This window comes from Archocentrus centrarchus, chromosome 20 (genome assembly GCF_007364275.1).
Source record: "Archocentrus centrarchus isolate MPI-CPG fArcCen1 chromosome 20, fArcCen1, whole genome shotgun sequence".
NCBI lineage: Eukaryota > Metazoa > Chordata > Actinopteri > Cichliformes > Cichlidae > Archocentrus > Archocentrus centrarchus.
In genome coordinates, this window is record NC_044365.1 from 11835022 (window position 1) to 11851166 (window position 16145).

A 16145-nucleotide genomic window follows, 5' to 3' on the forward strand; every position below is an offset into this window, starting at 1 on the left:
GCTTTCTTGCATTTGCGCAATATTTCTAAAATTAGAAACATCCTGTCTCAGACTGATGCTGAAAAGCTAATCGATGCCTTTATTACTTCTAGGCTGGACTATTCATTAATTCATTACTATCAGGCTGTCCTAAAAGCCTTCAGTTGATCCAAAATGCTGCAGTGAGAGTACCAACAGAAGAGAGAGCACATTTCTGTGGAACTGGTGTTGGATGTACAGGAGGAGTTGGACCCAGGTGGTTTCCAGTGGGACACAACTGGTGAAAAACTCTCCTAGAGTATTTGTGTGAGGCTGTTGTGCACACGCATGTAACATACAGTTAGCTTTGCTTTTAGTTTTAGTTTTACATTTTTATTGTAAATAAATGCTACCCTGGGTTTGGTGTGATTAAGTGCAGTTAAAACAAGTTAGGTGTTAGTCTAAAAACATTTACTATGAGTGAAATGGATGTAGACTGTTCAGCCTTATCTAATGTAATTTTACCATATTCGTAACTGGTAGTTGCTTAATGATTTTTTTTTTTTTCTGTTTTTTAATCTCTTCACCACAACCAGGCTGCTAAAATGCAGTATTGCCCATGAGAAGTGAACTGGCAAATCTCCACTCAAAGACCTGCTTTATTATGAGCTGTATAGCTTGAAGCAACCAGAGATCAAACAATGTCTCTTGTCAGGCCCTTAAACGGACAGACGTACCTGTATTTGAACCCCTCTAAATGACTCTTGTAAGCTATGTGGTTACAAAACAATTGTCACACCTCTGTTATTCCACATAATCTGATTGAAAGGAAATCCCGTGACAAAGTAGATGACGAATACACACAACCAGAATGAAATGAAAGTATTTTGTGTCTGCATGACCTGGCTACGATTTCCTCAGAGAGCGCTTTATTTGACTTAAGCGCACTGGTAGGAGGGTGGGAGACATAGGTTGGCTTTGTGTTTTTAAATTCACTTGTCTGCTATACAGACGAGGAGCTTAAGCTTCCTGTGGTTTATAGTAATAAACCTAAACTCGGATTACATCCAAGGTGCAAAGGAGAGCAAACGGTCAGAAGAAAAACAAAGCGATCCAGACCTCTACATAAGGTTAGGAACGTAAGCTATAAGAAACTGGGAGATCTAGACAGTGTCAAAAAGTTTAAACCTCTGAAATCTTTCCCGTCTTCTAAACTTAGCTCTGGTCTGGCAGAAAAACAGCTTCTGTCAACTAACTGTGGATCTTCCAGGACCTTACAGACCCCCTTGACTCTTCAAAGAGAGTGAAATTGGGGTCTTTTAGTCTCAGTGGTTTACAACAAATTCTCTGGTCCAGCCTCAAAATTAAGATCAGCTTGGCAAAGAAAAATAAGCAGTGAAATTACTACACAGGGGCCCAGATTATTTATACAAAATAATGAATTTGTTTCTATACATGCCAATCATCTCACCCAAAAGGGAGTTTATTAATTTTTTTTCTGCAGTGCTGCAGTCAAACATGCGTCTTGTCCATGAAAATGTTTGAGGCATGTGGAAAGCTTACACCCAGTCCATGTTGATACAATGTGATTAGTTTATTATAGAAGACGGTGGCCTGAGTACATGGCTGTTTGCTTCCATGTTGCATCTGGTGGGGCGTTCTGGGACGACGAATGATGACACGGCCGCGGAATGTGAGACCGAGAGGCAGTGTGTGGCAGAAGATATGCCGCATGGGATGGAAGTGCTGTGAACATGGGGAATTATGGGTGGTGGCACGATGAATGAAGGTACTCATCCTTCTATTTTATTTCTCTAAGGCGGCAGTACCCCAGCCTTCATGCTTATTGCCACAGTAACCTGAGTTTGGGATGAAAGCAACCCCCACAGCAAGAGGACTTTTCTTTCCAAGGGTGAAGAAGACCCATCTCCTGCTTTCTTTAGGACGTACACACGGTGCTGTGTTTTTGAAAATAACAGGAGTGAGTTACAATACAATCATTTGGGTTTAAATTAGATTGACGGGGTATCAAATATGAGGAAACTCAATTACAGAACTATTACAAGCTGAATTGACTTACATGCATCCGAGGCCAGAGGTTCACGAGAAAACAAAGATAGAGGTCTCCTGTTCACCCTGAGCCTGATCTTATTAGGTTATGTAGAGCCTGATGTTATTATATGCACATGCAGCAAACATGCCACTCCTGAGGATGTGGGCAAGCATATGTGTTGACAAAATCTATAGAAATTCATGAAGAAGTTTATTCCAAAAACCTCTTTACTCCTTATTTTACACTGACCTTTCAGGCAGTTTGCTTACTTCCAGCAGGCTTAAGAGTTGTTAAGAAATGCAAGTGTGTGGGGGTGGGTCTGTGACCCAAAGGACACAGGAGGTCACACAGTTCAAGTTCATGAGATCAGGCCTGAAATTGGATGCTACCATTGCCTGACAAAATGTCAAAGGGTCTAAACATGAACAGGTGCAACAGTGTAAACACACAGTTCTGCGTAATCAAAGTTGGTCATTACCTCCTGGTTTTCTGGTGCTCGGTGGCTAAGCTAAAAGAGGCCTGAACTTGACTTTGGCTGACTTTAGAGGAAGGAAAAGGGGTATTTTCCCTCTACCTCACCTCAGAAAGTAAACGGTGAAACAATCTGCAGACCTGCACGTTCCTTTTACTATCAACAAATCAGATTCAGCCCCCAAAACCAGAGGACACTGAGTTCCTGTCCAAAAGCTCTGTTAAAGTGAAGTCAGCGAAGGCCTGCTGCACTTTTCAGCCCTTTCGCATACAATATCACAGTTCCTCAGTACAATAGTCAGTACAGGTGGTTGTGCTAGAGGATGATCTTTCCAATCACCCTCTCACTCTCTTCCTCACTCATATAAGTCAACATGGCAAAACAATTACTTGATAGCAAACCGGCAATAAGCATGACAAAGTGAGTGACGTCTGGGAACCCAACACCTTATGAAACGATGCCCGGCGTCTCGTAAGATTTTTACGCACGACAGCGTGACTGCTCTCCTGAGGAGCTCATCTGAACGCTAACCCATAAGGCCCACTGCTCTGGCAGGCAGAGGTGGAGCAGGGAGACGAGACTGTGCTAATGAGAGCCAGATCTGCTCTGTTAGCTCTGTGCCTGGCTGCATGCTCAGACACAGACAGCGGGACAGAAAGCAGTCCATCAAGCTGTCCCAGCAGAGCAGCTCTCAGGCTTCTGAGACAGCAAGGTGTGGCAGCACATGAGAGTTCTGGGAGTTTGGCATGTTACTACATCTTGAGGGTGCCAAAGAGTATTTAGCCTTCCCTTCAGTTTCAATAGCCAATCTTGTCTGCTTTTTTTTTTTTTTTTTTTTTTGTGGTTGCTGTGCAGCTGAAAAGAGGTCTGTGGCACAGACCCTGAGATGCTCTTTGTATATTACGTTTGAGCTTTTTGTATTGGAATAAGACCAAGACTGTTGAATCAACTACTGCATTAACTGCTATGAATGCAAAGACACTGAAGGTGTCTTTGTTATTCCAGTGATGCTTTGTAACGCCAGCACGAGGCTTGCATTTTTGGCTTTAGTTGAGATGTAAACAACTATAAATTCGGAACATTTTCCCTAGAGGTGGAACTATAACAACTACAGGTGTCTCAGGGGTTAGCACGTTGCCTCACAGCAAGAGGGTACCGGGCATTGCTAGACCCCTTTTACTGGGGAAGGTGAGCTATGCAGTTGAACACAAGGGACACTTTGAACTGACTTTTTAGATTTATACACTTTTTTTGTCAGAAAGTCAAAGATTACTGTGAAATTTAGATGTATGATAGTTTTATAGTTTGTCATAACATGAGTAGTTTCAGTTACAATTACTTTTTAGGTAATTGTTGGGGCACAGCAATAATGGTGAGCAAAGCATGTATTAATACAAGGAAAAAATGTGTCCATTCTTTAGTAATGTCCAGTTGTGTTCCAGTAGAACTTTATGTCTTGCACTGCTCCTGGTTCTGTGTGCAGTTTGCATGTTCTCCCCTCGCTTTCACAGTAGATCTGATATCGCCAACCATGCACAAAAAAAAGTTGGCCATGCAAGGTAATGCCATCTGTCTTGGCTAAGGACATTTTGACAAAAAAGATTCTAAATCTCAAAAGTTCCATTTCCTTCTGGTTTAGATCTCCAGTGCATTCAGCATTAGAGATTAGGGGGTTAGTAAAATTACCATCCACTGCACCACTTTGCACAATATGGCAATAAAAGGGATGTAAATCAAACAAATGTAGTCTCCAAAATATATATAATCTGTCTCAGCTCGAGTACCTCGTTTTTCCAGTGTAGGCATGAGGAAACGGTGGTGCTGCAGCTCGGCACATGGTTGGACCACATGAAGAGTTTGAGCTCTAAGTCTCTGTTGTTGTTTGACTGGCACATATTTCCACACAGCTGCCCGGACTGCGGCAAGTAATGAGGGATACGCTACAAGAGAAGAGCCCTCGGTCTAGCTGCCAACCCCGACCCTTTCATAATGGCCCAGGAATTATGCACATCCCAGTTAAAGCACCGATAGAGTGAATTATGGCTGCGGTGGTGCTTCCTGAGAAGTTGGCCAAAAACATGATTTAGACAGATCACATGTCTGGGGTGTGGGGGCTTCTCGGACACTGTTTAAACACAAAGTTTTTATTTTGAAGACAGGAATGTGATGGGTGCTGAGTGAAAAACCCATCACCTAACAGTGACATTTCTAACATGGCAATGACAAGAGCAAAGCTACTGATCATCGCTTATTCTTCATTATTTTTTACAACGGGGCAGCTGCAGACTAACACCACTGGAGCCATTTACATTCGCTTAAAAAAGAATTTTATTTAGTTTAATACATAGGGCAGTTTGTAGTGAAATATGGATACATTCAGCTTTACAATTCATACATGAAGTATCCCCGATAAATTCCTAAAATACACAATTTACAAAGGGTGCAGGTTTCGACATATTTCAACACAAAAAAAAGACAGCCATAACAGTTTAGTAAGTAAAAGCCTACTTCCATTTGTTCTAGCCATTAAAATTTAAATGGTAAACTTGTATTTATTATTTTATTTTCCACTAAATATAAGTAAGCCTCTTAAAGTCATTCACCAGACAAATAGAAAAAAAAAATGGCACACAGATTTCCCATGCAATTAAAGAGAGACTTCCAAAAAAATAACATACAATAAAATATCAACGTGTGACGAGACATGCTCAAATTCATGTCACTTTCACTATCCCTGTTAGGAGATCAAACCCTCCCAGAAGTACATTTCCTGGAACACATACCAGCACTTGAATACTGCAAACATGGTTCAGAGGTCAGGGGTACAGTACATTTATAAGCGTTTCTCAGATGCTAACACAGAGATGGGAGAACTGTGAAATCCATTAGCAATGTGGAGCACACAGCGTTTTCTTTGATTTTTCCAAATTCAGTGGAAACACCCTTATGACTCACTGCCCTCTTTAATATTGAACACTTTTCCTTTGTCTCTGTCCAGTCAAAGAGATCTACGTGAAAGACTGTAGCAGTGCTAGTGATATTACTGATATTATCTGTCTGAGTGAACGAGTGCCAGCAGGTCGCACTCCATTAAAGCAACTTGTTACCAAAAAAGAAAAAGGCGTGCAATTTTAAGAGGTCCCCTCTTCTTCGGCACCCAGTGGAAAGCTTGTTGGTGCCAGTCTCTTTGATTTATGCACTTTTCAAAAAAAAAAAAAAAACACAGCACTGGTTTGAAGTCCCAGTCAATAAAAGTCATAAAACGCCATTCTGAACACTTGGAAAGAAATGAGGCAGTCATGTGGACAACAAAGTCATTTGATCCAAGCCTTTGACTGAGAGTGGCGAGATAAAATACAAGACAGCTTGGCTTGATAAGCTTCTCCATAAGCAGCATTATACTCATAGTGCCTGTGCACAGGGAAGCGGACAAAGCACAGGGCAGAACAGAAGTAAGACTAACACTGGAGAAACGTCAGCCCTGCTTTGATACAGCTGTGCTCGCTAAGGCAAGGTGCTCCGAGGACAAAAAGCATGCTGGAGACAAAAAGAAACCTAGGTCAACTTCAAGAGTTTCCACTCCCATTATCATACTTCAGAGATTTAGCCATATGTCTCACAAACTTTGGCTTACAATTCTGAAGTCGCTTTACTGCGTTGCTATCGCTAAATCATACGAGTATCAAGCGAGAACGGTTAATGTGTTGACCAAGACTCTACAACTGCACAGAGCTGTAACGCAAAACAAAACAGAAAGAGAAACACTCAAACGCCATTAAGAGGAAAGCTGAGCTGTTTTAGCATGGCGTTGTCACCAGAAAGTGTGCAAAAGGTGTGTGTGTGTGTGTGTGTGTGTGTGTGTGTGTGTGTGTGTGTGTGTGTGTGTGTCAGTGAGAGATAAACATTTTCATCTAAGCAGAGCGGATACACTTGAACCTCCACTGACTTTTTGTGTGAGGACGGAGCCCAGGACGCCACACGGCAGGAAGGGAGGCTGTTCCTTTAAAGTTTGTATGCTTGGGTATGTGTGGATATGCTTGTATTTGAGGGCATTTGCATGTGAATCTCTAAATGTGTGTATGTGTGTTGTCTACACCAGGGAACAGTAGCCGCCACAGGTTCCGCCTCCTGCATCTTCGTCGGTGAGCTGGACTGCTCGGCCGTGGCTCTCGCTCTGCCATAAACCGGGAGTCTGGATTATCTTCTCCACCAGCTCCTCAAACGCACACTGAACACCGTCTCTCGTCTTTGCACTCGCCTCTGGGAGAACACGGTGCAGTGAGGGAAGTGGGTGGGGGGGCAACAGGGACAGATAGAGACGGGTGTGTGGAAGGTGGAAAAGATGGAGAAAAGAAGACGAAATACAGAAACGACGACTGTTAATGTCTATGTCTTGATGTCATCATCTGCTGGCCCACCTGACGGGAGCAGCGAGCGGTGGAAAACGTCAGCAGTACCTGTCATCTCTAGGATGCTAATACTGGACCTTAGCAGGTTATTATTGGCTCTAGTCAGCACCTGCTGCGTAGCATGATAACATCCAGGAACATTTCAATTGTAATAACCATAGCATAAAGAAATAAATCTTCCTCAGACAAATCACAAGAAATATGGAAAATATGGCAAAAAAAAATCTTTACATATTACCAAATAACACTTTCAGTGTTTGATTAAGAGAAAAACTAGATGTTAACTTTTAAATTCCCCCTTTACTAACAAATCTGAAAAATAACAGCAGAGGGGGGAAAAAAGGAGAGCGCGCTGAAGATAATATATGAAGCGTGCTTTATAAATAGAACTATGCAAGCATTCCTCAGTGAGTATGATAGTTATTTCAAAAGCTGCCTCCCCTGTGTAATAGTCTGCTGCAACTCATGTGCCCGGCAGCTTTTTGTAGAGCAGGGAATCCTCCTGACTTACCTATAAAAAGCATGGAATGTTTTCTCGCAAACTTCAGCCCTTCGGCCCTGTCTACCTCATGGTTTTCCTAAAACAAAAAAAGAGGTAATGGATTATTTGAGGTCTGCTGGGCCGAGCTGTCAGCTGCTGTGGTCGTCGCACAGGCCAGAGAGGGAAACTGGTTTTTACAAAGATCAGAGCACAATGAATTCATAACAGTCCACATTTTTATCTCCACTCACTGATTCTGATATCCTGGTAAAGAACTGGCTGCCATAAAACATGAAAGTGCCACTTTCATTTAGCTCAGCAATCCATCAGCTGGCTGCCGGCTCACTTTTTAAAATATACTTATTTTTGGGCAATCTAGATCCCCGTTCTTTACACATACACACAAAAGCAATTTTATCATAAAGTCATCCAAATAGCTCGAGCCAAGGAAAAACAGCACTGAAGCCAAAGTGAAAAAAGTGAAACACGCAGCCTTAACGTAAACTGTCGACAAACACGCTCACCTTATCAATTTTGTTTCCCACAAGCATTTTAACAAGGTCATTCCTCGTACAGTATGTCTCCAGCTCGTTCAGCCAGTTGTCGAGCTTTGTAAAGGTTTCTCGTCTCGTGACGTCATACACTGTGGCAAACACAATGAACAGGACATGCTCAGAATGAAAGCAAATATAAAAACAGCCACTGTACACTCACAGTGTAAGTAACTATATTTTAGGTCGAGAATGGGAGAGAGGCACTGTCTGGACCTTCTGGATGCACAACTGTGGGAATTGCAATAATTATACAAATATAATTATGGTATGTAATGTTTTGCATGAAGAACATTTTACACAATAAACTTAATCCAACAGTGTAACATTATAAAAGGTTCCAGATTGCAGAACCTTTTCAAATGGTTTATTACTGAAATAAAAAAATCAAAATAAAAAAAATAAAAAAAATCACAGACTGAATTAAAGTTTACTCAGTAATACTGACTTATTTCCACTTTGGTTAATAATAATTCAGGGAAGAAAAAAAAAAAGGATAAAATAAATGCCTCAATAAACTAAAGCAGTATCAACTTAAATGCATGGCTGATTAAAATCAAAAACCAAAAGAAACCATGAAGCTCATAATCCCACTGATACACCGAGGAGCCTTCTGTTTCTTTACATCATTAGTGTGGTCAAGAACCATGAGCTACAGAGGAAATCTGCTTTAGAGGTTTAACTTATTTCCGTAGTGTGCGTGTGTGTGTGTATACATGCTGTAGATGCAGGACCATATGAAGAGTTTGACTTGAGAGTATAAAATAACTTCCAGAAAGAGGCAGGTGTGTGTGTGAGTCACAGGATGAAAAGCCATCACTCTCTTTACAACAGGGCCATGACTGTAAAGTGAAAAGGGCACGCACACACTCTCTGACACACACACACACACACACACACACACACACAGGTGTTTGAGCAATGAGGGCGCTATTAGCTTTGCTTACCCAGAATGACTCCCTGGGCACCGCGGTAGTAACTAGGCGTCAGGGTTCGGAAGCGCTCCTGTCCTGCAGTGTCCTGCAAAACACACACATTGCTCTACTGGTCACACTTGCAGAGAAAAACTAGTGGCTCAAGCAGAAGGAAAAAACCAGGGCAGACAGACATAAACGACACAGATCAACTCCTCTGTGTCCCTCAAGCAGCAGAAACAGTGTTACATAAGCGCCATCTTCTGGTGACTTGAGAGAATAGCCAGCCTGGACTCTTCAAGCTGTTTGATGGTTAATTTCTCGGCTCTGAGAGAGCTGCATGTTTGTTTAAGCGAGTGTTACTGAAGCACTGGGATAATAACAGTCTGTAACATACCCATATTGCCAGCTTTGCCTTGTTGCCATCCACAGAAATGGTCTTCACTTTGAAGTCAACACCTAGACAATGAAAAAGGGGGCAGTTAATTACTGACGCTCACATGATTACCTCATTCTGCTGCAGTCCCAATGATGACTCTTACAGGTTTGTTCAGTTACTGCCAACAATATCATATCATGGTGACAGACCATAATTATTGAAGATGAATTGTCAAAACATACGCTCCACACAATGTCTACGAACTTGCGTTAACCTGTGGTTATTCAGATTGGCATTACGCCCATCCAATGTCCCGCACTTAAATTGTGGTGTGACTATGCATTCATATCCACGATGAAAGGACAGTGTGGTTTAATGTCCTAAATGAAAAATCAATGAGGGTCTGTGTTACAAAAAAATAAAAAAAACCAGCACCTGTAAAATGGCTCAGAGAGCAATGACTCTTTAAAATCCCTGCCAAGTCCCAAAGGAACAGACATTTACATGAAAATAACAATGTTGTCCCCTTTTCCCCTCAACAAGTAAATCTCCTCTATTGCCTCTTTGCAGTGTCTCAGCGAGCAGAGCGTGCAGCGTCTGGATGACATATCGGCCTGCGTTTTAGCATCCACTGACAGATTTACCAGGGAAATGTACACTTGTGATGGGCTTGTTTTTACATCTGGGACTGAGGAGAGTTCAGCTAGGAGCTGAAACATAAGAGAGACAGAGCAGGAGACAGGAGACATGAAGACAGGCTGAGGATATATGGCGTACACTGTGTGTGTACCCCACACACAAATATACAGTCTGTTCACACAGTCAATCACAATAACTAGCTCATCCTCAAGTCCGGCAGGATCGCTCAGATACTGCTGCCAGACGCATGTGGAGATGAGTTTACACTAAACATTTCCCTGAACCTGGAGCAGTCTCTTCTGCTCCAATTCACTACACATACAGACATGCCTTTCCCAGGGAACGCACAGTAAAGCATCTGTTTGCAATATCACAACACAATAAGATGCTACTACCGCTACAGGTCAAGGCTGGGCTGCTGTCTGCGGGCCCTTCTCTGTATGATATAAATACACCAAAGGCATAGCAACGCAACCCACTAGTTCCACTCAGCGAGAGCTGTGGAGAGAAAAGAAACATCACTGTTACCCTCTATTCTCTTGTGTCTTTCACCTTTTACAAGGATGGCACCAAGAAACAACTAGGTGCTTAAGACATCAGTAAAAGTACCGTAAGAGCAAATCTGCTGAAGTGCCTGCTGATGCAGCGCTTTTCACCTATTTAATACTCTGTGTGCCAGTGAGACAATGCGTCAAGACAGCCTTTGGCAATGGGACAAATCCAGCCTTGGGTGGTGAGAGGATGAAAATACTTATACTGAGACTGAATGATACCAGATAAAAACTGAATCTCAAGTCAAAGCAGGAGAACCGACTCCAATAAAGACATCTGTTTGGCAGAGAACCCCAGCTGGCCAAGTAAAACAGTAGCAGTCCGTGCCTTGACCTTGACAAAACAAAGTATTTTCTCAGTTTCAACTTCTCTTGGGATCTGTGCTTTCGGCTGTTTTAACAAAGAAAGCATTGTGAGCTACAAGTGATCACACAAACCACACAAGTTTGGTTCGAATAAAAAAAAAAAATCTTCATCCAAATACTTCTGAAATATTTGAAATCTAGAGTTCATGGATGCTTTTATCAAAATAAAGTAATTAAGGTAGTTACAGCTTTAATAGCATATGAAAGTATAGCCAGTGTGTCCTTGATGCATCAACTGATTTATTCCACTAAAAAAAAAAAAAAAAAAAAAAAAAAAAGCTGATATCATTTACAGAGCCAGAGTTTGGCAAATCCACTACTGCTTAAAATTGACCAATTTAGGAGATAAGATGGATAGTCTTTGACTTTCAGCTAGCCAAGAACCACCTAAAAGGCCACATTTCTGCATAGCGACCCTAGCTTGACCCCAATTTAAAAAAAAAAAAAAAAAAAAAACTAAAAAAAAAAAAAAAAAAACAATGTTTGAACTTTAATTTTTGCTTTAAAATGATCTGCGGTAGATACTGGGGCTTTAGTTAACACATGCAGCCAGTATGCTCACTGAGCTTCGAGCAGATAAAAAAAAAAAAAAATACTGTCAGCCAAGAGTGCTACCCCTCAGCCGCCTGGCAGCAGAATCTGTAGGTGGCACAAATCCCCTGGAAGCACAAGTTCTAGAACACATAATTACAGGTCTCAGTGGATCTTAATGGGGCACGGATGAGCCTCGGTGACTTTATTCAGCATAATCAATTCAAAAACAAATATTTAAGTAAGAACCAGGAATAAGAAATGCTAAAATCATAATAAATATAAACCACTGAGAATACTGTCACTTGCTGTGATTGGCATTATTATAGGAAGAACTAAGTCACCCAGCAGATCCATGATACACAGGGATCTAGCCAGAAAAAAATTTACAGCTCGGTGCTATTGGTGGATTGGACGACCGGGGGGAAAAGCTCCGATCAACCGCTGGCTAGAACCCTGGCATATCTGTGGCACCAATTTGAAAATCCTTAAGTGACATTTTTCTCCAGTTCTCGTGTTTACAAGATTCTCAGAAAACCGTGACCTCTGGCTTCTGACGCTGAGGTCGCCGAGATTCAAACTTCTCCGAGATTTTTAGTAGACGCACCTATGCTATCAACTTGAACATCCTAGGTCACATTGTTCTAGTGTTATTGAGTTAACAAAATTGAAAATTGACAAAAATATCTAGTCTAAATTCTGGCCATGTTGCTGCAGTACAGTACCTGTCAGCAGGCTCAGCAAGCCCTGCAGACTACAGATTAGGATGCAGACTACACTTAACTGAGAATTGCAGACACTTTGTTTCAAGTTCTTAAAAACTCCAACTTCAGACAGTGTATTACACAGTGTATTATACAGGACAAATATTCTAGTAGACCTAATCAACTTCCTTACATTACTGAGGTCCTGGTAAGTGGTGGCGTTCGTAAAAGATGTTGAGAAACCTATAATCTCATAATAATGTCTGAAAGTGGTCCCTGAATGTACTGTGTTCTCATATCCATGTGAATAGGCAACTGGCCAGCTCTGATATTTAAGCCTTTCTTTATGTTGTGTTGAGCTAACGCTTAAAGGAGCACACACACAGTCGCAGAAGTTCACATCATGTATGACCCCAACTGGGTCGGTAGGTTTAGCATGGGGATGGGGGGCTGGTCTAGTGGTCCTCTCTCAGGAAATCCAAAGTGTCAGACACTGCATTTCCTGCACCAACATGCACCTCTGCTACATCCATGTGGTGGAAATCTCTTTATGCAAAGAAGCTAAAATCAGGCACCAGGTGAAGGATTCAATATGTACTCGGGATCAATGCAGCAAGGCTCTCTGGCATTCTGGATCCATTTCAAATACTCATTCTCAGCGTTTCTAATTGGAAATGATCACTACATATTTACAGCAGACGTGATTTTCTCTTCTGTCCTCTTGTGTTTCCCTGAGTCCAGAGTTTAAGAGTCAGAATGCACAAAATATCAGCTTAAAGGGCCACATGTTAATGATAAATTCATTTATTTTAATTAATAAAACGCTGGCCTAGAGCCCTACCGACATATTTGCTGATATATTTTAGCAGCAAATAATTTTCGTTTATTGACTGATAAACGAGTTCCAGCATTGCACAGTTTGTCCACCAGAGCCTGCATCTGCACGGAAACAAAGGAGAGGAGGAAATGCTGTGCTGCTGCTTACTGACATCACAACACTGAGCACTGCATGTGGACATTTACCACTAGAGACACAGTGGTGATATGAACTCGTAACTCACAGTCATGTTTTCATAGTTTAAGAAAGTAAAAAGAGTAGCTGAGTAACCTTAAAGTAATTTTTCTAATTCCTCTTCTTTCATGTTTGTGCCGGGAGGACAAATGCACATGTTGTACTACTGTACTACAGAACAACGCACCCATATGGCAATTTCGCAGTGAGTGAATGTGTTCTGCATTGACTCACATTTAATGGCGGGTTTTTGGGCTGATGGTGGCTGGTTGGAACATTTTAGCATACTGCCTGTCCCCGGCCATTCATATGACACGTGGACTTCACTATCAAATGACTGTTTAATACCATATCTCTGCCTTATTTTGTCTCTGCTGATGATGAGCTTGTAGTTGCCAGCACTTTCTGATTTACAAAGTCATATTTTTATTTTACTCTTTAACAAAGCTTATGTTTTACTCACCTATTGTTGCTGATTGTTCCGGGTCAAATGTGTCTTCTGTAAATCTAAGTAGGAGGCTGTTGACAAGAAGAAGGAAGAAGGAAATTAGAAGATTAGACCTCATCATGACTCACAAGTGTGTTTTGTAGTAACTTTACTCTCCTAGGCATGAGGAAGATTTTGGGCTGAAGTCAGGTTTCCAGCTGCCTGGCTCCTCCAACAGCAGACTCATTCTGTATCTCTACCTCCTTCTATTGATCACTTTGTCCTTTGCTTGCATTACACATACAAGCTCCAGATGACATCACCACTAGATTGCAGTCAGGAGGACAGGGTTCGTTTCTTAACCATGACTAATCGAGTGCAAAGGCCTTAATCGCCCCGCTGATAATGGCGATACGTTCACTCCTTTCCCTTGACCCATACATAATTCTCTTATTTTTCCTCATGGGCCATCAGAAGAGATCCCAAAGCATTGAGTTTTTACTGTTTGAGATTCATATGGGCGATGAAGTGAACAGGGAGACAGCCAAGTTAGAAATGTATTCTATACAGGTCAGGTAATATGAAACATGTACATTCCCTGCCAAGCATTTATATCTCTCATTTATCTAAGGGCCTTCAAATTGCAGGAAAACAAAATAAATATCTGTACACTATTCAAAAATTAGTCTACCTATTTGATATTACTAAAGCTGGCTTGGGATGATCCAAATAAGGACATTTGAAACTAATCATAGTCTGATTTTGTTTATTGTATTAAGCAAAATCCTATTTACTAATACTACTAAATTGCTTTCTGGAAACAATGCATCATGGCCTGGATGATGCCATAGCAGGAAGCATGCAGTACAGCCCCCTAGATATTCCTCTGTTTTCTTGAAATATGAGCAAACACAGAGCTGCATTATGATGGCAGCATAAAGTCAGTCCCTCCTCTTTGCCAAGCTGATACAGTCCAGCCATCAGAGGCAGCAAACTAGCAGTGCAACTAACACATCAATTAATTACTGGCCCACAAACTTAACAAATGAGACACAATTACTGAGAGTTAAAAAAAAAAAAAAAGCAGCTGAGATTTTAAGTTATTTCCACCTCCTGGTGCAAAACAAAACTGATTTGAACTTTCACACTCAGTCCCTGTTGATGCTGAAGGACCATGTCTTGTGATTACTACACAAAAAAAAACTCTTACTTTTGGTCAGGCACTTGTTAAAAGGCTTACAGCAAATCTTTGAGGGCGTGATTATCTATGTATGTTCTATGGCTATGGAAGGCATGCCATACTCTGCAATGTGATGGTTGATGGCTCAGCATGGGCTATCAGCACTCCTCCAGCAGTCTGCACCACTGTTATGGAGACCTGCAAACCTGAACGTGATCTCTTTTGGCAAAGGGAACACACTATAAACTTACACGCTGATGTGGGTAAAAACATTTTACCGTGCTGGGAATATTATCAGACTGATTTGCGGTTGTTAATAAGCACTCTGATTGCTACATGACAAGAGCAACTGTATCGTTTACGTGTTTTTGAAGTGCATCTGGAGAGGAGGGGGTACGCTCACTTGAGCATGACCAGCTTCGGATCCAAGCAGATATCTCCTGGTGGAGACAGCTGAATCGTAATGATAGAGAAGCTGGCAGCACAATTTAAGTTGGCCATCAAATTAGGTTAAACAAAAACAGCCTGTTTCTCACAATTATGTCAGACGTGCGCGTTGCTGATGTCACACACGGCTCCTGGCATCTATCTAATGTTAGCTAGACAACTCGCACACTCCAAGCATTACTCGCACATTTTCTTGCCAAAACAGTTCGGCCTGTTTTCGAGAAGAAGAAGATAAACCAGCAATGAGTCGTTCACATTATATTGAAAATGAATTCTCTTTACCCTCTCATTTGGTTAGCTGCTAACGCTAGCAGTGAGCCACGACATCAATTTGTTGACCGCTGGATCTCACCTGGACTTCCCGACGCCGCTTTCTCCTATTATCAGGATCTTCAGCGTGGTTAGGACATCGTCTTCCATCCTCCCTTTGCGGTAAGCTGTGTTGCTCTTGATAAATTATTAAAACAGACGTGTTAAAGCACAGCTGAGTAACTCGCGTCCCTGTTTACAGCTTGCAGCACAGATAATGTGACAGAGTTCTGGTGAGAGGTCTCACTCCAACCATATCCGGTATGACTCGTCAGTACTTCCGTCTGGAACACGCACAGGACGTCTTGGAGTATTATGTAAGGAAAGGACGCGGTGTTGTAACATATTGTAATCATGCATTCATGTATTTTATCAGTGTGCTCTGTAATGAAGACTTTACTCATTTTTCACACTCCGAAACATTTGTTACTATTGTGCGTAAATGTAACAGTTTCAAATTATTATTTAATTCACAGCATTTATAAACAAGGCATCATATTTATAATTTTGGACTAAGAAATTGGTGAAAATGAACATATTCAAAACCTTCCAGTCCAGTTCCTGTTGCGTCCGAACTTGCTTCCAGTAAATTCATGCAATAAATTTCTCCGATTCTTTACAAAAGTCAAGAAAGATGTTTAATTTCTCAGTTTCGGCTATAAGGTCTGCATGCACGGCCACAATGTTCACCAACAAACTGAAAATCCAGATGGGTTACAAATTAACAAATATAGGCCAATATGCATTTTCCAGTTATTTAAA

At 41.5% G+C, this 16145-nt stretch overlaps 1 protein-coding gene across 2 annotated transcripts; it reads right to left on the reverse strand.

The window, feature by feature from the left end:
* Nucleotides 1-4793: 4793 nt before the first annotated feature.
* rab18a (RAB18A, member RAS oncogene family) lies at nt 4794-15640 on the reverse strand. Of its 2 annotated transcripts, none has more exons than XM_030757075.1 (7): nt 15427-15640; nt 13484-13539; nt 9236-9297; nt 8872-8944; nt 7898-8016; nt 7404-7470; nt 4794-6743 (listed from the first exon to the last, which is right to left on the reverse strand). In XM_030757075.1, exons 1-7 carry the CDS (start codon nt 15492-15494, stop codon nt 6574-6576), a joined length of 615 nt encoding a protein of 204 aa, XP_030612935.1. In that variant the 5' UTR covers nt 15495-15640; the 3' UTR covers nt 4794-6573. The 2 variants fall into 2 exon arrangements, with proteins under 2 accessions (XP_030612935.1, XP_030612936.1); XM_030757076.1 differs by lacking the exon at nt 15427-15640 and adding an exon at nt 15357-15396.
* Between the last annotated feature and the right edge of the window lie 505 nt (nt 15641-16145).

What these genes read in the sequence shown, in the direction of transcription:
- rab18a (XM_030757075.1), bottom strand. Translation starts at nt 15,494, where the DNA reads ATGGAAGACGATGTCCTAACCACGCTGAAGATCCTGATAATAGGAGAA. An exon ending in AGGCAAAGCTGGCAATATGG is followed by an intron (nt 8,945 to 9,235) that starts GTATGTTACAGA and finishes TGTGTTTTGCAG; the next exon opens with GACACTGCAGGACAGGAGCG. An exon ending in ACATTCCATGCTTTTTATAG is followed by an intron (nt 6,744 to 7,403) that starts GTAAGTCAGGAG and finishes GTGTTCTCCCAG; the next exon opens with AGGCGAGTGCAAAGACGAGA.